The sequence below is a fragment of the Macaca fascicularis genome, chromosome 3 (genome assembly GCF_037993035.2).
Source record: "Macaca fascicularis isolate 582-1 chromosome 3, T2T-MFA8v1.1".
In the NCBI taxonomy this organism is placed as follows: Eukaryota; Metazoa; Chordata; class Mammalia; order Primates; family Cercopithecidae; genus Macaca; species Macaca fascicularis.
In genome coordinates this window covers 132590441-132617434 of record NC_088377.1, presented here as the reverse complement: position 1 = coordinate 132617434, position 26994 = coordinate 132590441, and the positions used below count along the sequence as shown (strand labels likewise).

At 36.9% G+C, this 26994-nt stretch overlaps 1 protein-coding gene across 1 annotated transcript in view; it reads left to right on the top strand.

The window, feature by feature from the left end:
• Positions 1-7419: 7419 nt before the first annotated feature.
• ZNF804B (zinc finger protein 804B) overlaps positions 7420-26994 on the top strand; it is a 595345-nt gene continuing 575770 nt past the window's right edge. The window contains exon 1 of the mRNA XM_005550294.5: positions 7420-8038. Coding sequence (XP_005550351.3) covers positions 7931-8038 — 108 coding nt within the window. The 5' untranslated portion in view covers positions 7420-7930. The remainder of the gene's footprint in view (positions 8039-26994) is intronic.

The window sequence follows — 26994 nt, the reverse complement described above, 5'->3', positions numbered from 1 at the left end:
TGGAAGACATTATATTAAGGGAAATAAGCCAGGCACAGAAGAACAAATACTACATGATGTCACTTGCATGTGGAATCTAAAAATGTTGATCTCATAAAAGTACAGAGTAGAATAGTAGTGACCAGAGGCTGGAGTGGTGGTGGTTGTGGGCAGTTGTTGAGATGTTGGTCAAAGGATACAGAGTTTTAGATAGGAGGACTAACTTCAAGAGATCTATCATATAGCATTTTTTTCTAATGTAAACACCCACCAGCAATGTGAGATAATTCCAGATCCTGGTCATCATTTTGTACTTTGGTCTTTTTAATTTTAATCATTCGGAAGGGTCGGTAGAGATTTGTCATTGCTTTTTAAATTTGCATTTCTCTGTTGAAAAAATATATTGAGCATCCTTTCTTATGCTTCATATTTAGTGTTTCAATATCCTTTTTTGTGAAGTGCCTTTGAAGTTTTTCTCTTCTTTTTTAATGTTTTTCTTTATTATTGATTTGTAGGAGTTCTTTACATTTATATTCAAGATATAAGTTCTTTATATTCAAGACATAAATTTTTCATTGTATCTCTATATTGTCTGTATGTTTTCCCAGTGCAGTTTGCTTTTTCATTTGTGATCAAAAGAAAAACCACAGTATTAATAAAAAGATACTCTGTTAGTTACCAGTATTTAAATATTAGGAGGAATTATAGAAAAATCTGGATTTCTAATTTCTCTTAAAGTAGTAGGAGGATCCTGCAATATTTTGCTTGAGATCTCATATACCTTAGGCTGCATGGTAGCTACTCACATGAGCTGCCTACTATGGCATCTCTATGCCTACTATGCCTACTATGGCATCTACTATGTTGCTTCCTACACCAACCTACTTCACAGGTTCATGATACCAGCCCAGTTCTGTTGGTGTCTAGTGTGAGAGCCTGCTCTAAGGTCTCTCTTTTTTAAATTTATGAGCTCTACCTACCAGAGTTTTTTGCCTGACAGGTTCAATAGTTTAAGGGACAATTAAGGTCCCTTTTGGATGATACATACTTAAGAATGCCAAATCTCTGACTACCAGGTAATAAAAAATTTAATGTAATTGAATGCATAGTTTCTACAATACTTCATTTTTCAAGTAGCAAGATATAAAGCATCATATCTGGGAGAAGTTGAGACTTTAAATAAAGAAAATGAGAATTTAATAATAGTGGAATTAGCTTTAATAGAGTTTAAATAGTAGAATCAGTGGAATTTGATTAGATGTTTCATAGGATGCAGATGTAAAAAGGCAAAAAATCATAACCCAAATTTCAGAATTTGTCATATATATGTGTATTCATATATATATACATATATGTATATACATATATGTATATGTACACACACATATATATGTGTTCATACACACATACATATCCCCGTATTGCTTTAGGTGTTAGAACCGTAGAAGTGGATATATTAGAGAAGTTCTCTTCTTTCATAGACTTGTAATTCAAAAATGATAAATCAATACGTAAATATACAAGCAAAATATTAAAATATACAATAGTTTAAGCTGCTAAACAAATTTTTATAGTAATCAAGACAGTATGATATTTGTAAAAGAATAGACAAATAGATCAATTGAATTGAATAGAGCCCAGAAATAGCTCACACAAATGCAGTCAATTGATCTTGGACAAAAGAGGAAAGGCAGTTTAATGGGGAAAGTATAGTCTTTTCAACAAATGGTACTGGATCAACATGAAAAAAAATGAAAAGGAATCTAGACACAGATTTTCACATTTATAACATTTAACTCAAAAGGGTAATAAACTTTGCCCTTTACTTTTAAGGGCAGAATCATAAGACCCTAGAAGAAAATATAGAGAAAAATATAGTTGTCCTTGGGTTTGGTAATGACTTTTTAAATAGAGCACTGAAAACATGATTCAGGAAAGAAAAAATTGGTAAGTTGAACTCAAATTAAAAATATCTGCTCTGCAAAAGACACAGTTGAAAGAATGAAAAGATCAACCATGGACTTGGAGAAAATAATTGCAAAACATATCTGGTAAAGGATTGCTATCTAAAATATAAGAACTCTTAAAAGTTAACAACAGTGCAACAAACAACTTCATTAAAAATGGGCAAATGATGTTAACAGATAACTCAGCAAAAAAGATATATGGATGAGAAGTAAGCATATTAAGAGATGTTCAACATCATAAGTCATTAGGAAATTGTGAATTAAAACAACAGTGCAATGCTATTACATATCCATTTAAATTGTCAAAATCCAAAACATTGACAACAATAAATGTTGACGAGCACACGGAGCAAAAGGAACTCTCATCCACTACTGGTGGGATTGAAATATGGCACAGCCACATTGGGAGACAATTTGTCAATATTTTACAAAACTAAGCCTAAGATTCAGCATAACTAAGATACTATATTTCTTAGTATTTAGCCAAATAAGTTGAAAACTTATGTCCACACAAAAACTAGCATATGAATGTTTATAGCAGCTTTATTCATAATTGCCATAACTTCAAAGTGACCAAAATATTAATCAGTAGGTAAATAGATAAACTGTGGTGCATGCGTTTCTTAGGGATGCTGTAACAAAGTGTCACAAATTGGGTGCCTTAAACAACAGAAATTAATTGTAACACAATTCTGGAGGCTAGAAGTCTGAAATCAAGGTATTGGCAGGGTTGGTTCTTCTGAAGGATAATTTGTTCCTTGTCTCTTTCCTAACATCTGATGGTTTGCTAGCAATCTTCTGGCATTCTTTGGTTCATGGCATTGGCTCATGGCATAATGACTACAATCTTCATGACTACAATCTTCACATGACATTCTCCTTGTGCCTCTGTCTCTGCATTCAAATCCTTCCCAACCCCCCCTTTTTTTTGTATAAAGACAAGAGTCATATTGGATTAGGGTCCACCCCAATGACATCACTTCAACTTGATCATCTGTAAAAACTATATTTCCAAATAAGGTAACATTCACAGATGATTAGGACTTTGCCACTTTAGGTGGGGGGTGCAGAATTCAACCCCTAACATAGTGGAATATTATTTGTTAACAAAAATTAAGGCGATATCAAGCCACTTAAAGATGTGGAAGAGACTTCAATGTCTTGCTGAATGAAAGTGGGCAGTCTGACAGCTACCTATTGTATGATTCTACCTACACAACATTCTTGAGCAGGTAAAATTAAGGAAAGAGTGAAAAGATCAGTGATTGCTAAGGATTCAGAGGGAGACAAGGAAAGATGAATAGACGGAGCACCGGGAATATTAGTGCTGTGAAACTATTCTGTATGATGTTGTAATGGTTAATACATGTTGTTATACATTTGTCAAAACCTGTAGACTCTACACTACAAAGAGTGAACCCTAATGTAAACCATGAAGTTTAGTTCATAATATTATATCAACATTGGGTCTTCAATTGTAACAATGTACTACATAAATGCAAGATGTTAATAATAGAAAAAACCTGTGTGCTGGGGCAGTAAGGGGATATATAGGATCTCTCTGTACTTTCTGTTCAAATTTTCTGCAAACCTAAAACTACTCTAAAAAATAAAGTCTATTAATTTATTTCACAACAACAATAAAAAGTTCCAGGTTCTAAGTGGCTCCATTAGCTTCAATGGTCAGAAGGAAGGGCCTCTCTGAAGAGACAACCTTTACATCTGACCTGAAGGACAAGAAGATGTTTCCCTTGTGACGTGCAGATAGGAGGATTTCTAGTAAAAAGAAGGGCTGGAAAAGAGACTCTGCAGTGGAAAGCTGCGTGTGCCTGAGGAACACTGTGAGGAGCAGAGGGAGTTCCCAGGGCAAGGCAGAAGGAGGCAGGCAGGGACCTGATCAAACAGGACTTTTAAAACAGAGCATGGTTTGGATTTTAGTGTGATATGAAATCATTAGATGGCTAAATAGGGATGTACTAGGATATAATATATTAAAATAAATATCACTATGGCCTTTGGATATAAAACATTAATTGTGTTTGGAGGCAACACTGGAGGCAGGAAGATTGGTTAGGAAGACATTACAATGGCCTAAGCAGGAGATAATACTGGTTTGGACTAAGGTGGAGTCAGGGGATATAGAGGTGTGGGTATACTTAAGATATGTTGATAAAGGTAATGGAAGAGAGGACTTCTCACTGTGTCAATCATCTATGACACAACTACAAATCTGGAAATACATGGAAATATCAACTTGGTTACAGGCTGAAGTCCATGCCCTTTGCCATTCACATCCTCTTCCGTGGAATGAGGACTCATCAGATAAAATATCGTTTTAAATAAATGGACTTTGTGAAATTGCACATCATTGTTGCTTTTCATAATGTTTGCTGTAATAGAATTTTACTTATATCTAAAACCAATTTAGTATGGACATATTTCCAATTTTCTTTCACTTTTCACTGAAAATTTTTAACTACTGGAGTTGGAAAGAAAGTATCTCTTTTAGTAGAGAGAAAAGTTAATACAACTGAACAACTTGATATCTTTAGCAACTATGTAAATAAATATACACATCTTTCTTTTATTTACATTTGATGAGCCACATCTAAAATATATGCTAGCAAAATGGGGAGCTGTGAAATACGATGACAGCACACTGATAGATATCAGTTACAATCTGGCAAGGAAAAGAAGGGAGTTGCTTTCATTTTCCATTTGTTTTTAGAATTATTCTTAAAACTAGATAAATACGACAAATGTGCCAATTTTTTGCCTCAATATTTTAAGATGAATGGCAAAAAATTAGAAAGAAAAGGACAACCTAATGTTTAAAATATGGCAAATGAACAAATTCTGTATTATCCATTTCTAAAGGAAAAATTCTTCAAAATTTAAAAATTTTTAAGAAATTCAGCAAAATTGCAGTAGTCTCTGAAACATTACTATAAAAAGTAGATTATTTTGTTTCCTCTGGGAAAAACTCAAATAGATGCAGGATAATAGTCTAATGAACAAGAATGTCAGGATGGCTAACAAATACTTTGAATAAGATATAAAACAGAATAGTGTGTTTGAATTTTATATTTTGATTACTCTTATCCATCCTTTCATTTTATAAAGTTATGGCTGATTCATAAAAATAAGCGGTATTAGGAAATATGTTTGCTCAATGAAGAAGACATAGCATCCTTGGGCTATTATTTACAGAAGTGACATCATTCATCTTTCTAATCCATTCTAAGTCGCTTATGCCTTGGCCCTCAATGCTGTTTGCTACCGACATTTATTTATCCAGAGTAAAATAGTAGCTATCAACTGAGCCACACTATCTTCTTTAAAAATTCCACTTTAGGCCGGGCGCAGTGGCTCAAGCCTGTAATCCCAGCACTTTGAGAAGCCGAGACGGGCGGATCACGAGGTCAGGAGATCGAGACCATCATGGCTAACCCAGTGAAACCCCATCTCTACTAAAAAATACAAAAAAGTAAAACTAGCCAGGCGAGGTGGCGGGCACTTGTAGTCCCAGCTACTCGGGAGGTTGAGGCAGGAGAATGGCGTGAACCCGGGAGGCAGAGCTTGCAGTGAGCTGAGATCCGGCCACTGCACTCCAGCCTGGGTGACACAGAGCGAGACTCCGTCTCAAAAAAAAAAAAAAAAAAAAAAAAAAAATCCACTTTATTCATTTTTTGGTCAAGATTTCACCAATTTTTGAAGTTTACTATTTGCAAATACATTATTTTCTTGCTGTAAAATATATCTAATGTCTATACATGAGTAGTATTACTTTTTCTCAGCTTCAGGAAACACCTTACAGCTGCAAGTTGAATAAACACTATGTTGTTAAACACGCCATTGATGTGATGTTAAATACATCAATAGAAAGGAGAAGATGGATCTGTTGCATCTACTGCCACTTCTCTATAAATTTATTTTTATTTCAAAATAAACCAACAATTTATTTAAAATAAACAATTCCTACAATATTTACATTGCACTATCCCAGTTTCAGTAATTTTTATTCTGAAGGTTTGCAAGGAACTGGCATTTTTACCTTATATATTCAGAAGCTTTGCAAACACTTTAAAAAACTATCTAAAACCTTTAAAATCTATCTAAAAGTAGATGTACTTCTATGTATTTTTAAAATAAAATATTAAGGATAATAAGTCATTGTAATGATGTAAGCAAAAAGTCAAGCTTTTATTGGGTAGCTACAAAAGTTGTAATTAGATTCTTTTTTGTTCCTTTTTGCTTAAGAATTTTATGAGTTGCCTGAATAGGAAAAATTAAATTAACAGTTTTTTTTTTTTTCTTTTAACCTGTTTCTGCTTTTGTGAGAGGTCCTTAATCTCAACCGGGATGCGAATGGGGCATTGTGGGAGACAGGAGAGGAGAATCCTGGGGAGAATACTCAGAGCATTGGCGGTAACCTTTCAATTCCAGCACTGAAGCAACAGACTGAGAGGAGGTGAACCTTTTCCTTCTCCCAGGCACAGACAAGGCGAGGTGAGGCAGAGATGGATTGCAGAACCCCATTCAGCAACCGTGGGGTGGAGGACAGTGCAGGGTGTCTCCAGGCTCTGGGAGGGCTATCTTCTCCTTTCAGAGCACATTTCTGCACAGGTCTTTTAATTCTCAGTGCAGCTCGCTCCCTGGTGGCTTAAATTACGGTAAACGAAATAACGTCCGTTAAAAACCACTTCTGAGGGGGGTGATTGTTGGGGGTTTTGAAAGCACAGAGGTCTTATACAGACCAAAAATATGTGCCTCGTTAAAGATACAGAAAGGCTTGTAAGTGAATCTTCATAACTCTGGGTACGTACATGTATACGCACATATACGCATGCATGTCTCTTTTCTATACCTTAATATAAGTTTTCTGCCCAAAACTTTCCTCGTCCGTGCGTTCCCTACCATGGCACATCTAATCGTCTACCCTATTTGTGGCTGCACAGCTCATTCTGCAGCCGGCTGGGGAGCTGTTGCTTCTGCCAACGCCGTCGTCAGCCAGAGCGCTGAAGAAATGCTGAAGGCCAGCAGGCAACGAAAGAGTAAAGAAAACGCTCTCCTCCTGCCCATCTCCTCCACCACCGCCTCCCCAGTCCTCCCAGGTGACTCCCAAACACAGCAGAAAGTTGACTCAGAGATAGGGCAGAGGAACCGGGGAGCGGGGGGGCCGGGGGGGCTGGGCGGCTGAGGCCCGGAGGTGGTAGAGGCGGGTCCCGCAGCCCCGAGAGCCCCCCGCGGCCGCCACGGCAGCTGTCACCTCCTGGCCTCGCCCCACAGCACACCTGAGCCTCCTGGGCAACCCCGAGCCCACAGCTCCCAGCTGCAGCGCTAACTGCCCTCCTCAAGCACAGGTCGCCGCGTCCCCAACTCCCTGTCCTCACCCCGGCCCTCCCGTCGCCTCCTCCGCCCTCTCCCGACTGCAGCGGGGGCAGCGCTTTGGCGCTCCCAAGGACTCCCAGCCACTCTCCCAGCACCGGCAGCGGCGGCGGCGGCGGCCGCTGCTGGATCCCGGCACTGCCTCCCGCAGTCCAGGACACCCCCGACCGGACGATGGGGACCCGCGCCTGAGCATCCCCAGGGCAGGCGCCAGGCGCGAAGGCAGGGGGCGGGAGGAAAGGGGCGGGGGAATTCCTGATTCCCTGGCGGACCCTGGAAGTTGTCCTTAAATAAATATATCGCTGGCCCGCGGTTGAGCAGCCACCTCGTCAGAGCAGCATGTGGACTGGCTCGCCGGGTCCCCTCCGTGCTCTGTGCTGTCGCCGCCACCGCCTGTGTCAGAGCTGCAGCTGTCGGCAGCAGGAGCCCCGCACGGGGCGCGGAGCAGGGACGCGCTGCAGCCGCCTCCCCCTGCGTCCTGCTGGCCACTTCTTCTCGGGAGGTGGCAGTCGCTGTTGCTGCTAAGAAACCCGCCCGCTTTCCACGGCTGGTCGCCTGGTGAGGAGTTGAGACTCTGCGCCTCCGCCCGGACCCACATGGCTTGTTACCTGGTCATCAGTTCGAGACATCTCAGCAATGGGCACTACCGGGGCATTAAAGGAGTCTTCAGGGGACCCCTCTGCAAGAACGGATCTCCCTCTCCGGTAATGTGCGCGCGCACACACGTACACACACAAACGTTCCAACTCAACACAAACGAAAAGATATTGAGAGATAGTATCCTGATACAATGAGTAGGTGGTGGACATGTAAAACGTAAACCTTATCCATAGGTATGGAGATACATCGTGTCCATTTATACGATTTATTGACAGACTGTGACACAGAGAGGGGTGTGTATTTACATGTGTGTGTGTATTTTCAATCCAGTCAGTAGGATCTATAGTGCTACGGATGTAAATATTTACTGAATGCAGTTAACTGCAGAGCTCTGAAGGTAGCTCCTCTGTGCTATGTCAACTTATGCATCTGCTGATTTGGGCAGTGTAGAAAGTTTGACTGGCACGTTATAATGTGCTTTGTGAAGTCATCAGTTGAGATTAGTTTAATAATGTTACTGTTACTTTATGAGAAAAACTCAAAGATTTTGCCTCAAATCACTGGCAAAAGGAAAGGTATAGGTAGTGAAAACTTGATTGTATCTAATGCTCAACTATGCACATTCTTTAAGGGGAAGTAAAAGAATTCTTTATGGAAATCTGAGTTGGATAGTTTATTGTATAATATACAAATATATTAACATGCAATTAGAGTGATTGCTTTTTAACTTAGTAATCTATTCAATTTAGTTACTATTCAGTTTATTCATATTCTTTTTATAAAATAATTTCATCCAGATTATATGAGTTAAACCCATTATTAATTCATTTCTTGGTACATACTATAAACTAATGTTTTAAGGCTCCAAATGTGTTTCAAGAAAATATGTGTGAATGTGTATGTGTGTGTATATATGTATATATATATATAAATTTTGGACTACTAGTGACTAGGTATGCAAACTTAAAGACCAACTTTTGAGGTTTAATATAAAAAACAGTATTTAAGTCCGTATATCAAGAGGGAAAACTAGATTTTCCCTCTTGATATTTTTGTGTGGTTGATATTTTAATTTTTGTGTGGTTGATATTTTCCATCATGGCTTAATGTTTCATTAGCATGAATTATTCAAAACTGCAACATATTATAAAAACCTTTGATTATTAATAAATACTATATGTAATTTACATGAGAAATCTAAAATCAGAAAGTACAAGTGCCTAGAGATATCACTAGGATTCCTCATGACAAATTATTCCTTCACATGCTTTTATGTACTACAAAAAGTGGATTGTTGCAACTATTCCCCCCAACAACTGTATACAGTACTGAGTCAGAACTGTTAGATGGAAAATACTGTTTATATGAGTACTTAACAATTAAACTCACAGGGTTAGCAGGCACTTGCAGAGTTCTAGTTGAATAAAGCCCACATTCAGTCCCTCTAAGTGGCAGGTCTGAATCTTTCCCATTTCTAAAGATTCTCAGAATTGGAGTTCCTGCAGTCTCAGCAAACCACTTTAATGTTTAACAACGCACAGTGCCAGGAGAACCTTTCTTACAGCAAACTTAAATCCTTTACATTCTTCTTTAGGTCCATTTTATCTAGAAAACCTACAGTGTTCCGCCTTTCTCACAGGTATTATTTTTCAACGCTTTGGTAATCTCTGTGCCTGTCTTTCTCGCCCTCCTTTTGGTTATGGAAAACTAAATTGGATAGTGCATTGTACTGTTTGTGCCTCAAGACTTCTCAGTATAAAGGGAGAATTGCTTCATAATCTTACACGGTTTAGTTCTTTTCAAGTTGGTTAGACTATGGTGTTCATCTTCCCAAATCTGTAGGGCTTGCAGAGGAATTTCTGTTACACAGTCAAAAAATGTCCTTTCTCTCCCACTTGGTCAGTCATCTCCCAAGAGCCTGACTGACACTATAGAGACTAGATGTGTGAATGTGGATGGGAGAAGACAGCCCACTGACCACACGGCTGTGCTGGTTGACCAGGGTTCATCAGGTACTCCCCACCCATAGGGCACTATTTTTATTCACTGCTGGGCTGGTTTTTACTAAAGTACAAATTAATTAACTTTGCTATCTAGGATCTACACTTTGACTCACTGGAAGGTTCTCTCCAATATTAATTTACACATTTGGATGTACTTAAATTACATATGCATCATCAAAAAATATCTAAATTAAATGATGTATGTACTTTCTCAACACTATTTGATTTACTTGGTCTTCTTTTACATTTTATTATGGAATTTGCATGGCTTTTTCAATATTTGAATAGTTTTTCATGTGAGCTGGGCACTGTGTGAAAATTTGTGTTTATTCATTCTCTGTCATTGGCAGGTTGTCGAGATGAGTCTTCCAACAAGTTGAGGTCCTCTTCCCATTACATAATACTTAACCTTTCTCCCTAAGTTGAAATGGACCACTACCTTCTGGACCTTAGACCTTTACACATTTGAAAACTTTCCTAATCTAGACAAATGTATGTTTGCCTTCTTTATTAATTAGTTGCAAAGTATGAAACTGTAAACTGTGATTATAGATCTTTTTTTTTTTTTATTCAGCAATACACATTCCCCAGTTATTTTCAGGTTGACATAACTTTATTGATTTTTTTCCTTTAGTATAAATGTTAAACTCAGAGATCCATAAAATATATTCATCTATTTTTAAAAAACATAGCTATTCTGACATTATTTTTTTTTTCAAATTTAGTGCCAGGAATGACCTAAAATTGACCTCTACATCAATGACTTTAATTATTTCCACTCACTGGAACTCAGTTTATTTAGTATTGAGATATTCTTAGTTGACTTAACTAACTTTCACTAAGCTTTCCAATACTTTAACTTTGGTCCTTGCCCTTTTAATCCAAGTGTCTCTCCTATTAATTTTGTTCCACATTTTTCTGTTTTATTAGAACTGTTTACATGTAGAACATGGTCTTAATATTCCATAAAAAAATCATTGGTTAAGACTACTTTCTACCTCTGCTACAGAAAGGAGAAAGCTACAATCCCTTTTCGACATAATAAGGCTTTCTTCTTTGGTAGTTCTGATATAAATATACCTGGATATTATGGATAAAACATTTCACTTGCCTATAGACATAATTCTTCAATTATATAGGTAAAGTAGTTGTGTACATTTATGTTCAAATCGCATGTCTGTAAAATCTGAATATATGATATTAAGCTGAAAGTAAAAAAGAATATATTTATTTCAAAGGATTTCATTAGAAAACATGTGGAATCATTACATGGAATTGTTATAATAAATTCTTAATGAGTTATTTGAGAAATAAAGCATTTTACCCCCAAACAGTTTTCACAGATCAGTAAACTGAAAATCCCAGAGTGAAATTCAGCTTCTATCTTCAAAGCGAAAACATGGTAATGTATTTTATCTATTGCATCTCTCCTCTTTTTAGAGACTGTGTGTGAAAAAATAGCATACTGCTCTTTAAACCTAATTAAAATGCGAATAATTGAGTGGAGATAGTTTATACTACTTTAAATCCAGGGATATATTAAAGAAAGTAAAAGAAAAGAAAAATGAGAGGATTTTATGGTGCTTAATGATAAAAGTCTCTATTTTTAGAAATTGTGCATTTTCTAAATTCTACCACAATTTATGATGCTTATCCCCTATTCTATCTAACCTCTAAAATAATATGACTGCATGATGACTTTAAAAATCATTATAAGATAAACATACACACATTATAGATAGATAGATACACATTGCTATCTGTGCTCAAGTCAAATAAGTTATTTATATATTATACAGTCTTCTACCATCAAAGATATTAATGGTAAAACTTTGTTTTAATAATTGGGAGCACTTAGGGGACCCAGCAAGCCAGTCCACATGGTCTGCTCTGAAGAGGTGGCTGCTCAGTTTAATAATTAAATTTAATAACTTAATCAATAATTAAGCTATTCATGAAGAACAGTCTATAGATGAATTCAGTGTTCATGAACTTCTAAGTTCTATCACCACATTTGAATTCAATAAAACAAATATCTTCTATGTAACAAGAAAAATATATTTGACTTGATTTTTAGTTATGTAATCTAAAATAGCATCTCAAGTTTATATTTGAATGTAGTGTGGTTAATAGTGAGACTATCATTTGGGATAATTACATGTTAATAATAATGGTAGATATGTATTTTATCTGTGGTACATATTTAGCTTATTATTACTCTTTTGAAGTTTAGATAAGTTTACATTTCTTAAGAAGTGCTTATTCCTGGGAGCACCATAGAGACTAGAAGGATGTGGAATATAAATAAACAAGCATTTTAAATGGACCAAAAATCTACATAATTCCCTTGATAAGTTACAAATGTATATATCTATAAATGAAAGAAGTTCTAGAAGAGATGAACTACCTTGAAGGTGCGTCCATCCAGAGAACTTCTTAAATAAGGAAATGAATGCAGTTAAGCCCTTGTCCTTTTTTTTAAATGCCTATAATATCTGATTGTGTATATTTTCATTATGCTTAATAAATACACATTAAAGACATTCAAAATTGTTCTCAAAGTGATGTACTTTTCAAGTGCCAAATATAATTATGAAGACGTGCCCTCCTGTAGAGAAGTCACCTGCATCCTCTTCTTGAATTCATGAATACGTAATACTGCCTTTGATGTTGAAACTTTCAGATGTTTTCAATAAAGACAACTTCGTTACAATTCTTATAATACATGTTCTCTTTATATGTCAAGTATCATATAAAGCAACCTCCTTTCTTCTCATTGCCTTTACAATCATTTCTTCTTTCCCCTAACTGATTTCAAAAACTTTGTAGTTAGCACTTATGCTAGTTGGTACTTTCCAGAACCTAAACAAATTTGTGTTTATTTGACTTCAGAAAGTTTCCATAGTAAGAAGACTCAAATAGGTATTTGAGTGCTATAATTTGTGGCTTATATTAGATTATACTACATTTATTTCATAATTAAAATTTGAGGGCTTATATACCTTGATTAGTTTCTTTTAGATATATGATTAAAATAAACTCTATTTTAGTTTCTGCTCCATAATTTGGAACTAAAATAAAAATGAAACATGTTGGTATCATGGGTAGGCTAAATGTGCATGGCATTTAACATAGAACTTAACTATTTGTGGCTTAAAAGAAAACATTATGTTAGTTGTAACTGTGAAATTTTTCTGTATAACACATATGCACTAAAATACATATTTTTATGTGTTAGTAATAACAAAGCTTGAAATGCCAGTGGGTTTTAGGCTGTGTTGGAAGCAAAGAGCAAGAAGAATGATATATATTTCAAATAACTATCAAGTGCCTTTCAGCGTGAAGTTGATTTTTTCAAAATACACATTTTCATAATTCGTTGGTATATACGAACATATTTTGTAGAAATAATATGAATGAAAATTGAAATAAAAATGCTGCTTTGCTTGAAAATGCCTTTGGAATGTAACAAATGTAGTTTTTCATAAAAATTCAAGTAACTCTTATAAAATGACAGCTGAGAAAGCCTTTTGTAGATTGATTTTACAAATCAGGTTTACTTAGAGAATAAGATCTGAAGAGAGAAATTAAATATTTGATATGTTTTCAAGAAAAAGTATAGTTATAGTGATAATAGCGATATACCAATTCCCAAGTTATGTAGTCTCTTGATTTGGAAGTACTTACTAAACTTGGAAGGAAATTCTGGAAAAATAAATTGCTTCCTACATTAGACAGCATTTTCAGTTGTAGCTAAGACACTCTAAACTTATTGAAGACAAAAAATACAAAATAATATATGGTGTTTAAATTGGAGAAGGATTTCTGTTCTTGCGATAGTTTGCTGAGAATGATGGTTTCCAGCTGCATCCATGTCCCTACAAACGACACAAACTCACCCTTTTTTATGGCTGCATAGTATTCCATGGTGTATATGTGCCACATTTTCTTAATCCAGTCTGTCACTGATAAAAGTATAAAAAAAAAAAAAAAATTGGAGAAGGACCTGTAATCCCAGCACTTTGGGAGGCAGAGGTGTGAGGATCCCTTGAAGCCAGAGTTTGAAGCCAGGTATTCTAGACCAGCTTGGGCAACAAGCAAGACCCCATTTCTAACCACAACAACAACAAAAATTAGCTGGGCGTGGCAGCTCATGCCTATGGTCCTAGCCACTTGGAAGGCTGAAGAAGGAGGATCGCTTGAGCCTAGGAGCTGAAGGCTGCAGTGAACCATAATGAGGTCACTTCACTCCAGCCCCTAGGCAACAAAGGGCAACCTTGTCTCAAAAATAAATAAATAATACAGAAAAGGGGGTTTTGATTTGCTTTTTAAAATATTCGCTAAAGATATTAATTTTCCTGAGATAGCACTCAGATAACATGTATTCGACTAATCTCTTATTTCTTTCAAATTTGATATCTAAATTCTAAACTAATACTTCTGAAGAACTGATAATATATTTTTCTTTTCACAGAAAAGGATAACTATACTGTTGAGTCATTTTCTTTTCTTTTTTGGCTGGGAGGAAGAGACAAATCTGTGACTTAGCAAAGGGATAGGGATTGATGTTGGCCTTAAAAGCAACATGATATACCCATTTCTGCTCATCTCCTGTTCCTAGTCCAGCTCTTATTTTATTTACAATGGCTCTCATTATGTTTACATTTATATTTTGCTGTTTTAATGTATAAAGCTTCTTTCAGATGACTTAGATCTGTTGTGAAAACAAGTTGGGTTGTAAATCAATAATAAAATATTGAATATCCAAAGTAAGGATGTTACTCAGGATTTTGCACTGGACAGCAATGAGAATGATTCATAGAGATTATTCAGTTTGTTCATTTCTAGCAAGTATAATTAGGACTGCCAGTTTTCTTTTTTTCTTTGACAATTGGCAATTTCCTTTTGGCAAATTTTATTTCACTTTTGTGTGGGTGTAAGAGGCAGAATATAGCTTATTTTGAAACGGATATTGCCAGTTTTTTCTTTTCTTAAAAAATCTTCTTCCTCTCTATTCTTCTGCCATCAATCCTTATTCATTTCATTCACATAATTATCAAGTTTTTCAATATCTTTTTTTGGTTCACACATAAATGTTGGCATATACTTCTAACTCCAGAGATACTAGCCCTCGCAAATGTTAAGAACTATGCTATTCTGAACGCTGTTTCACCCAACCTTACAAGTTTCTCCCCTGTTCACCATGCACACATAACTTTCATCTCTAGTTCAGAATTTACAGCTTTCCCCATATCTCCATTCAGAACCCACCTACCAGTGTTCTTCCCCTGCCCTTCTTCCCACAGCTATTACTCAGCACTTCACTTGTCCTGTGTACTCCTCAGCACCAGACAAATACAGTCAGCTTCTCCTCTTTCCACTCACATATGTCCCTTCCAGTTCTTTATTTTGCTGTGAATAATTATACTCTCTAACGTCTTCCTTGGCAAGCAAAGGCTATATGCATTTTCTTTTTGTGAATGAAATAAATGCCATATTCTAAACAAAAATGGCCATGGGGCCTCTTTTTTAAATGACAGAGAGGATAGAGGCATGCCTTAAATTAGACTTGTTCTATTCATTTGCTTCATCTGATATGAAACGAAGAGGCATGGAGGTGGCCATATTAGTTGCATTCACATTATTTAAAAACTTGAATAATATTTTAAGTGTAGGTGCATGATTCAGCCTGCACCTACAGTTTCAGCTTTCACTGTTTATTATTCCACATGATTCTACTGTTGTCCGCTTATACTGAAGAGTTCTTGAATATGACATGTTTGCAGACCTTTCTGCCATTGCACAGGCAGTTCCCTCTGCCCCCCAATTTTTTTTATCCTTCATTTGTGGGGCCATATCTTGTATATTCTTATAGTCTTAACTAAGGAGTTTAGTCTTGAGTTTCCTTTCACAGGTCAAGTGCATCTCTTATAGCCTGCCATTACCTCCATCAATTTCCATCACCTTCATTGAAATCCTTGGGGTAAGTCTGCTGTCATCCTTATGTCTGCAAAGCTTCTACTTTATTTTACTCAATAAATATCTGTTTGAATGAACGGATGTGTGAATAAAAATGAATGATGAACAATGTATTATTAGATCCTTCATCATTCAGGACATTGCCACTGATATATTTGACAACAGTGTAGCTGGTATGAGGAATACTGGAAATTTCCATTTAGTCGTTGACTTTAATGTTTATCTTATGATTTAAAAGCCACTTAAACTTAATGAATTGCTGTGACTACCTCTTATGCAATGTCATCGCAAGAAGCCTCCAGAAAATTGGGGCTAGCTCTACAGTTTACCTATATATTTATTTGGAAATTAGTGAAATTTAAGGAAATCTTAAGTATATATTTAGGGATTAAGAACATTAACTTACAAATATTGGGCCGGGTGCAGTGGCTCACGCCTTTAATCCTAGCACTTTGGTAGGCCCAGGTGGGTGAATTGCCTGAGCTCAGGAGTTTGAGATCAACCTGGGCAAGATGGTGAAACCCATCTCTACTAAAAATACAAAAAGTTAGCTGGGCATAGTGGCATGAGCCTGTAATTCCAGCAACTCAGGAGGCTGAGGCCGGAGAATCGCTTGAACCTGGGAGGCAGAGGTTGTAGTGAGCCGAGAGCGCGCCACTGCACTCCAGCCTGGACGACAGAGTGAGACTCTGTCTCAGAAAACAAACAAACAAAACTTACAAATACTGTCTTTTATGTGTTCAGTTTCTATGATAAATTATACCTAAATGTATTTCACTCTTTGATTATTACTTTCGGCCACTGATAGGCGGACAATATCACATGAGGATCAAAAGTGAAGGCCCTAGAGTTAAACTGCCTGTTTTCAAATTCTAGTTGTAACATTGACTAGTAATTTTATAACGTCTCTTAACTTCAGTTTTAACTTCTTCACAGTGGGGAACAATGGTTCCTAGTATGGTGTTTTGAGCCTATTGCTTGACATTCATTGAGTGTTCGGTAAACATTAACAATGATTATTACTCAGATTGTGTGTGTTGATATGTGTGCATGCATATATACACCTGATGTTGTAGTGGGGGAAAACTTCCAACAAGTTTTATCAAACTCCAATTGGGATAATTTTCCTTGTCTTAGTTAATTTAATGATTTCAATAGAAAATAAATACATTTCAATGGAAATTTAATTAGTATAAATATGTTCCCTTTTGTCCTGGTGGTAGGTCCACAAAGAAGATTTTTCCATAGAGATTTTTTCCCCCAGTTAGAAATTTTTAGAATGCAAACTGTTCTACTGATGGATTAAGTGGTCACTGTTTTCATGGCAATGTTTATCACTTTAAGATCTAACAAGGTCATTTGGTCAATTGCTTTAAGTATAATTTAGTGTCTCCTATCAATTCAATTTGCAGAGTGCTTTATTCTATGTAGCATTTCAGAACATCTTTTGCTGAAGGCCACAAGAAACTGAAGACTGGTATATATAAATTGATGTAATTCGTACATGAGCTAGTTAAGCCATATTTTTTCATTGGTGGCATATTTAATAGCTTCTGATAAATGAATTACAAGTTAGGAACTTGATCATTTCTTTCCTATTTAGGAATAAGAGGTACATGAGAAGAAGGAAAAATAGCGTCTTTTAATCCTTTTCTTTTTTTTTTGAAAGAGAGACAATAATTCCTTGACCAACGACCACTGTAGCCTTTGAGATAGCAACATCCTGGAAAAGCCACAGGGTGATTGTTGCATAATTGTTAAGAATCTCCAATTGCCTGAATTTATCAGTCACATACTTTTCAGCAAGGTTTTGTTAGCACTTTTCCCTTCTCGGACCAGTTAGGATGGGACCACAGTCTGTAAGAGAAGCTTGGTCTTCTTCCAAACAATAAATTTTATCTAAAATATTTAGTCAACTAGGGTGGACATACAGAAAGATAGTGATGCTCTTAGGAGTGAAGAGAAACTATTTTTTTGGTATGGTCAGTTTCTTAATCCAAATAAACTTTTTATCTGATAAATTAGATAGGTAATTTATTTGCCTTGTTTATAGAGTATAAACATTGGAAAGACCCTTAGCAATCTAGGTTCGCCTACCGATCTATATTTTAAATATATCACTATGGTAGGCAGATTAATGATATCCCCAAATATGTTTATCTTAGAATCCCCAACACTTACAAATCCAATATCTTACATGACAAAAGTGACTTTCCAGTTACGATTGAATTAAAGAGGATGAGATGATTATCCTGGACCACACGGTGGGGTCCAGCATAATCACAAGGGGCATAAGAGGCAGGCATGAATGTCAGAGAGACAGCTTTGAGGATGCTATGCTTCTGGGTGTGAAGTTAGAGGAAGAAGCCACAAGCCAGGGAGTGCAAGTGACTTCTTGAATGTGGAAAGGGCGAGTAAATGGATTCTCCCATACGGGCTCAAGAAAAATCACAGCCTTACTAGCATGTTGATTTGTGTCCAGTGGAGCTTCTGACATAGAGGACTATAAGATGATAAATTGATGTTGCATTAAGCCAGTAAGTCTGTTAATTCAACCACACTCAACCTTAACATGGGTGAATATTTCCAATGGTGTGGGAGCTCCCTGCTTATCAAGGTGATTTCTTCTCCTGTGAGATGAATGAATTAATGCCAGTCTCCTATCTCTGCCCAAATGTCCCTTCCTCTTTCTTTCTTTTACTCACTGGACTTCAGTGTGCCTTTTTGAAGCAAGAGTGTAGGGAAACAAGAAAAGCTCTCTGTTCAACATAATATCCCTTTAAATATTCAGAGACAGCTGGTAAATTTCATTGTTAAGACATAAAAAGGACTGAAACATTTGTGAGAACAAAGAACATCCTAAGCAATGTATATCACTTGCATTATTTCCTTATAAATTGAAATTTATGCAACTCAAAATGCTTTACTACACATTTTAATGTAGTGCAGGTTTGAAATATACTGATGATTCTTATATTCTTGATAAGGTGGTAAACTCAGTACAACACTATCATATATTAAGAAAAAACACTGTTCACATTTTTAAATATTGCCTACTTTACCCAGATGTTTCCCTTTCATACCATCTACATCCTGTATCCAGAGAGTAAACAGAAAAATTGAATCATTTTAAAGGGATATTTTAAGGCTTTCTCTTTTGGTTTTTTACTCTTCCGCTTACAGATTTGTGAATTCCTAGGGGAAAAAAAGCATTAGTTTTAAATAAAATGTGATGTATGAATTGAAGTAATAGCTATAATTTCATAAAACAAAAAATTCTATTCTGGACATAGTGGCATATAAATGGAAAGTTATTTTTAACTTTTGTATTCAAGAATAAAATAATATATTAAATTATCACTAATCATATGTGTATAGCTTTTTGATGCCACGAATGTAGACAGAGAACAGTACAGGCCCTGGAAGCTTTATTTTAAAAATTAATATTAAAAGGAATTTTAGTAAATAACACACATATTTGCAGCTCAACTGACAGCAAACTATTGAAATAAAGCCCTCATTTCTTGGTGTTGATAGGTAACTGGACAATGTCTCTGTTGCTTCACTTTTCTGTTTCACTTTGGCCAAAGCAAACTTACTAACCATTTGAAACAAATAAATAACAGAATACTTATTAGGCAAAAATGAATGGATTTATGCTAATAAAACACATATATTATATGAAGGGTGACATCTGTGAAGTATTTCATTATCTTTTCCTTAATATCACATGTCGATATTCAAAGATCTGATTATCATGTAGATTTAGAACTGTTTTGCAAGTGGTTAGGAATGGCCCTTTGTTGAGTTGTCATTATTTGAGAGGACATGTGATTTATGTATGTAATGGCAAGACAGCAATAAATGATTAAAGGAAAGAAACCTGTAGCTTGGACTTCTCACAAAAATGAAATTTATGTGCAAATAATATGTAAACTTTATTACAAAAGTTGTTATACTTCCACAAGCATGCATGAAGATAAAATACAAATTTTTGTCACTATGGAAACGGGGTTATTGCCAAGAAGATTGTAGATAAAGCCCAAACGATGCTTACTTAAATGAATTTAAATAGATTTAAAGAATTGATCATGTATTTTAAACCACATTTAATGTCCTTCTTTCAATATTCATGTGCTACATACTATACATTTAGGAAGTGTGTATAATATCCCTGGAAGAATCCTTGGTGACCACCACTGATGATTTGCTTTCCTATCATCATTGAAAGACGATTTGTGAAATTGTGTTTTAAAGGAAAAGTACTAAAAAACAATAAATCTTCTTTATTTGTTTCTTCCAATAGCAGGTCACTTTACCATGGATGTGTTGTTTTCATTTTTGTATATCACTGTGTTTAAATCTCTATGATCATCAGGATGCATTCCACCCCTGGAGTGATAAAGCAAACCAGTCTTCCACAGGGAATACAGAAGGTGAGAAAGCACAGTTAAAGAGAAATGATAATTGGCCTAAAATATTCATAAAGAGTGGCCTTGGGTGGATTTACATAGTATATAAGCATTTCTAAGTCTGAAGGTCTTAGAAGTAAACCAAATTCGTAGTAACTGGAATACAACATGTGATCTCATTGTATGACAACTTTGGGTACATGAAGTTCTAAATTCTTCATTAAGTCACAAATATTAGGTTAGCCCTATGATTTAATTTCTGATCTTGATGAGTGCTGTGTTTGATGAGGCAAGGAAGGAACTGCAAACTCAAAATTTCTTACTCCCCTTTTTGGAAACAACTCACTAATACTTGACCAGTATATTTCAGGTAGTGGTTGTTTTATTTTTAAAGCTATGATGTCCTTTGTTCAAAGGAAATTCTAGGAGCCAGCAAAATAGACATAAGCAGAACTACTTTATTTAAAGGTGGGAGAAAGGTCTTGAATGGTGAAAGTTTCTTCCTTTTCCTCTGTATCTGGGCAGAAAAGGTGCTTTTGGCATAAGCCCCGAACACTTTGATTTGAATAACACTTAGATGGACCATGAAACGGAAGCAGCTGCTGTTTCTAAAACATGTTTAAAATTCATACGTCTTACCTGGAGTAATTAAATTAGCTATCTGATACACTGACAATTAATTCCATCTCTAAACGTTGATTATGTATTAGTTTCATTCTGTTTGCAGTGTTTATGAAAAATGTTAAAGTGACTTTGGGAGCTCAGCCCTCAGGAACTCCTGAGTGGCTACATTCAAGAAAGCACAAGAAATTTTCCCCTGAGCTAAGTGCTCAAGGAGGAGGGGAGGACCACTTTAAAGAGTAAAGCAGGAATTAGCAGTATGTATGGCAGAAACCTGGATAAGGAAGAGTCATCTGGAAGAAGCCAAATAGTTCTAGAATTAAAAACAAAAATATTTAAACTGGGGAGTCAAAGTCATTCATTCATTCATTCATTCATTCTGTCAGTCAGTAAATCAATCATATATTCAACAAGTATTTTTTAAGAGTATATTGTCTGTCAGACACTTGCTGGCCATGTAGCAAAACTGAATGATAAATCACATTGTGGGAAGAGAAGATATGTTTCCCATAAACCAAATAATCCTGGGAAATAACACCACTTTGATAAATGACTGCATTCGATTGTTCTTGTATTGCTATAAAGAAATACCTGAGACTGGGTTATGTATAAAGAAAACAGACTTAATTGGCTCATGATTCTGCAGGCTTTACAGGTAGCATGGTGCTGGCATCTGCTTGGCTTCTGGGGAGGTTTTAGGAAGCTTACAATCATGGTGGAAGGTAAAGTGGGAGCCCGCATGTCACATGGCCAGAGCAGGAGCAAGAGAAGGGGGTGAGGGAGATGCCACTCTCTTTTAAATGACCAGATCGCCTGAGAACTCATATCATGAAGACAGCACAAAACCATGATGGATCCGCCCCTGTGATCCAATCACCTCTCACCGGGCCCCACTTTCAACATTACAAATTACAATCAACATGAGATTTGGGTGGAGACAAATATCCAAACTGTATGAGTGACCAAACTCCTTTGGGTAAAACAGAAAAAAGAAAAAAGTGAGGTAAGGGGCATCTGAAATGGATGGACTGAGATAGTTACCTCTGTTGTCATGGGTCAGTTGACTCATGCACAAAGCACTTAGGTCAGAGTTTAGAATTAATTTAGAGCTATACAATTCTAAATTTTTATCTAGAGACTTTTCAATTTTGCTCTTTTGTTTTTAAGGTTTTTTTTTTTTCTAATTTTGAAACTTCAGCTACCTCCAAGTGACCAAGGGGATTACAGCAATTGAAGGGCTCCTGTCAATCCTCTTAGTTTGGTTGTGGGGTGCAGCCTATGGGCCAGTACCAAAAGTGTGAGCAGCGAGGGGCTGAGGGACTGTTCTAGATGTAAGACTGAGAGGAAAGAAAGCATTAGAGCACTAGATTGGACCTGGTCTAGTGTGAGGGCCTAAGTACCTCTTTTTCCTTGGGTATCTGTGTGTAAGAGAGGCACAGTTGGCCCCTGTCCATAGTGAAGGTTCTGTTTCTACTCCATGGAGAATTCTCTGTTCCTGGTGGTCAATGGCAGACATTTCAATTTAGATACTGCTAAATGCAAATATACATTGGAGATATCTATTCATCCTACTAAGTATTTATTCTTCAATGTGAATAAAGGATCTGGAAACAATTCTCTTAATACCTCAGGTGTTGGGTCTCTGAAAGAAAAAGCAGGAGATCACTGAAGAGAATAATAATGAGAGCTGAAGATGAGTGTTGCTGTAAGGTTCTGCTTTGATGGGATAGGTTTAGGGCCCTCTAAATTGTGGAGACCACAAAAAGGAAGCTCCTAATAGAGAAATGAGGACTTAAAGGAAAGCGCACTGGGTGGAAGAGCTCTGTGCTGCTCTGTGTGGAAGACCCTGTCACCAAGGTTCCAAGTGAAAATCTCTCAGGGGGATTATGGCTATGACTTGAAGCTGGTGGAATTCAGATAGTAAGTTTTCGCAAACATTTTGGGGTCCTTACTGTATACTGAGTACCGTTATAGGTACTGGTGATAGTGAAGTCAACACAACAGACATGCTGTCTGTGTTAGTGGAGACTAAGGAAGATAGGCAACAAACAGATTTTTATTTCCTAATACCTTATATAAAAATGTATCAGAATTTAAAATTCTTGTGAAGATAAGTAACTGATGCTAAAGAGGGATTATAACAGGGTGACCCTACCTAGTCCTACAGTTGGGTAAGACTTCCCAGAGTAAATGATGCCTAATCTGAGACATGAAGAATGAGGAGGAGCTATCTGGGCCTAGACTTCTGAGTCAGACCCAAGGAATGGCTCTTTGGAGGTTGGCTCAGAGGCAGAGGGGCAACAAGAAAGCAAAGGCTGATAGGTGAGGACCAACCATGCAGGATCCTGTAGGCCATGTAACAAGGAAATAAGAAAATCACCTCAAGTAGATAGACATATGGCCTTTAATCCAACTACAGAACTAAACATGACCATTCCATAGTCCCGACAGAAGCTTTTCTACTTACTTCTCAGTTTTGCCAAATGAGATAGGTAACCATGACTTTTGTTGTTGTTGTTGTTGTTGTTATTGTTTCAAACGAAAATCAGAAATAATTTACAAACAAGAAAATAGGATTTCCAAAGTTGAATCATCATTAATTTAGTTACATGCGCAGTAAATTCAGGATCCGTTCCTGTGTATAGCTCTATAAAGTTAATTTTCAGTTCTTCTCTCCTTATAAGAGTCAACAGACGAGGTGACTCTCCTCATTCCTGAAAAGCATGTATGGCCACTAAAAGATGAGTCCTTTCCAGTGTTGCTTGGTAACAAAGGTTGTATCTTTCTATATTTATTTAAAATTTGAAAATAAAAATTGTGATATGTGTAGGGCTTTGTGGTATAGTTTATGTATGTAAGTTGCCTTCATTCATGCATTTCTGCATGTTGTCCCTCCAATTTTAAGGTGGGAACACGGAAATTTTCCCTTTTCATACTAAGTACAGAGAAGGGCTTATCTGTATTGACTTTAGAGTTGGACTGAGCTGGTTTGACCTTCCATTCTAGCTCTGACCAGCTGTGTGACTACTTTACCATTATGAGGCTCAGGTTGTTCACTTGTGGTGTTACTTGTCTTATAGGGCCTTTGCAGGCAGTGAATGAGCTAATTAATGTTAAAGGCTTAACACAGGGTCTTGCACGTAGTAAGTGTACAATGAAAGGAGCTGATGATTACTTTGATCACAGTTGGCTTGTTCTGTCAAAAGCAGGTTTCCATGACCCCTTAAAATGTTCTCAGTAGTGACGGGGAACTTAACATTTTTGTATCAAATTGTTGACATTGTTGCTCTTCTGGATGGCTCTATCAGATTGCATTATACTGTAGCTGGTTTTTCTTGGGAAAAGAAGTTCAGGCATGAGGGCCAGTTAGCATTATGTTGAGCACAACTGTTGCAAATAGCAGCCCAGTGTTTTCACAACTCTCATAATACAAAAATGTCCAGTGTGCCCTACTTTCCTGGTACTGCTTTTAATTCAAGATAATGATACATTTGCAGTGGCTTTTCTATTTCTTGTGGGGTTTTTTTTTTTTTTTTTTTTTTTTTTTTGTCAGAGCAAATTGAGTTAAATAAACCAGTTGTTTTCATGAACTTGCTGCCATGTGGAAGGATTTTTTTTTTTTTTTTAACCACTTTTCTATAAGGCTAGATATTTAATCTAAAACTACTGTCTCTGTGCTGGTAAGCATCCAACCTCATTACTGTTTAAATGTCTTACATCTTTGGAAATTCTGATGAATCCCAATTAGTATTCATAAACCCCCACCCCCACCCTGTTCACTTCCTAAGTTAAAATAAGGAAATATTAGTGCAAAAACATGTGTATCAGTGTCTAGTCAGGATGTCAGAAATCAGTCTTAGCTTTTCAAACAGAGGGAATCCAATACCAAGGAATTGTTTACCGATGTGTTAAAAAGCCTGACAGAGAGAAAGGAGTTAGTTGTTATTACCCAGGATTAGTAACTGCAGGAAGTCACTATTGCACCTAGAACTGGAAGGGAAAAGGGGAAAGTGGTGTAAGCAGTATTATGTGGACCTTACAAGCATGTACCCTGGGCTTGCTGCAGCTGCTACTGAAACCACCTGACCTCTGCTTTGCAGGCATCCATGAGCTCACAGTCCTGCTGGTGCTACTGGACTCACTGACTGGTGCTACAGGTGAGCGACTGGTGCCTACAACCACTGGCTCCTGCCATAATGATGCTTATATTATAGAGAGGCAACCACTAGCCTGGTGCTGCTTCTGCCACCACCAAAACTCATTAGTGCTAAGATGCTAAGGCAGTTGGACACAGAAGCAGAAGAAAATTAATCATGGCTTCTTTCCTTCTCCTAACTTCCACTCTCCCACCAGTCCTTTCCTTTGCAAGACCCAACCAGAAACCAGCTGGCAAGGGGATCTGGGATAGGTACTTTACTGGCTTCAAGCCAGCAGTTTATAGGCATGCAGTCCCAGAGTAAAGTAGAAAGAGTGAGAATAGAGTTGAATGCTATCAGACAAATACCCAGCACTGTATTTAGACCATTTAATATAAGATTGCAGAAACTGGCCGGGGGCGGTGGCTCACGCCTGTAATCCCAGCACTTTGGGAGGCCAAGGTGGATGGATCACTTGAGGTCAGGAGTTCGAGATCAGCCTGGCCTGGCCAACATGATGAAACCCCATCTCTATTAAATTATAAAAATTAGCCAGGTGTGGTGGCATGTGCTTGTAATCCCAGCTACTCTGGAGGCTGAGGGACGAGAATAGATTGAGACCTGTGAGCAGAGGTTGCAGTGAGCCGAGATCACGCCACTGCACTCCAGCATGTGTGACAGAGTGAGACTCCATCTAAAAAAAAAAAAAAAAAAAGATTGCAGAAACTGAGAGGAAGTGGCATTAACTAATGAAGGAAATTATTTTCTGAATATATATGTATATATATATCTCTTATAAAGAAATCTGAAGAATGGGTACAAATATTTATGTTCAACTCACACCTCATCTATTAGTTTCCTACTGCTACTGTAATGAACTATCACAAATTTAGTGAAAACAATTACATAAATTTATTATTTTGCTATTCTGTGGGTCAGTGTCACTAGGCTAAAATCAAGTTATACGTACAGCTGCCCTGCTTTCTAGAGGTATTGTCTCAAAAGAGAATCCATTTTAATGTTTTTTTCCAGCTTCTAGATAGAAGTTTCCCACATTCTTAGGCTCATTGCAACTTATCTCCATTTTCAAGCTAGCAACTTCCTCTCATGCTGCCATCTTTATGATTCTCTGCAGTGGGAAAAACTCTTTGCTTTAAAGAACTCATGATTAGATTGGGTCCACTGGAATAAACCAGGATACTCTTCCCATTTTAAGATCTTTAGTTTTAATCACATCTATAATGTCCCTTTTGACATATAAGACAGCACTCACAGGTTCAGATCATGGACATCTATGAAGAGCATTATTCTGCTTACTATATCTCAGAGTTTTAGACTCATATACATCTGTAGTTATTCACTGGCTATCGTTTTCCTTAGAAATCTCAAACACATAATCTTTAAAACAAAATTACTCTTCCAGCAAACATGCTTCCCCCTTGGTTGGGGACACTGTCTTCATCTAGCAGCCAAGGCTTGAAGCTTGAGAATATTTTTCTGTAGTCACTCATTAGATTGGGAAAACTGCTAACTTTCATTCCTAAATATATCTCCAATCTACTCCTGCCCTGCACTTCTCTTACCACTCCTATATCCTGCCAAGGAATGCAGGCATTACCCTGAAAGTACTTCTTGATTAATGGTGCCTCGCATTGTGCTGGCTGGTGGAGCAGCTGATGTGCATAAGGTACCCATGTTGTCTGCTCCAATGGAATGTGCAGTCTAGCATGGAAAGTGCACATTAAACAAATAAATATTGGGTAAATGTCCATTTCTGATCTTTCTGCTCATGGCTCCCCAGTTTCATTTTCAAAAATCGGGGTTTTTAAATTTCTGAATATTCTAGAGAGAGGACAACTTGTGTTATTTAAAAGTAATCAAAGTAAGTACTTTTTGTGTATGTGTGTCA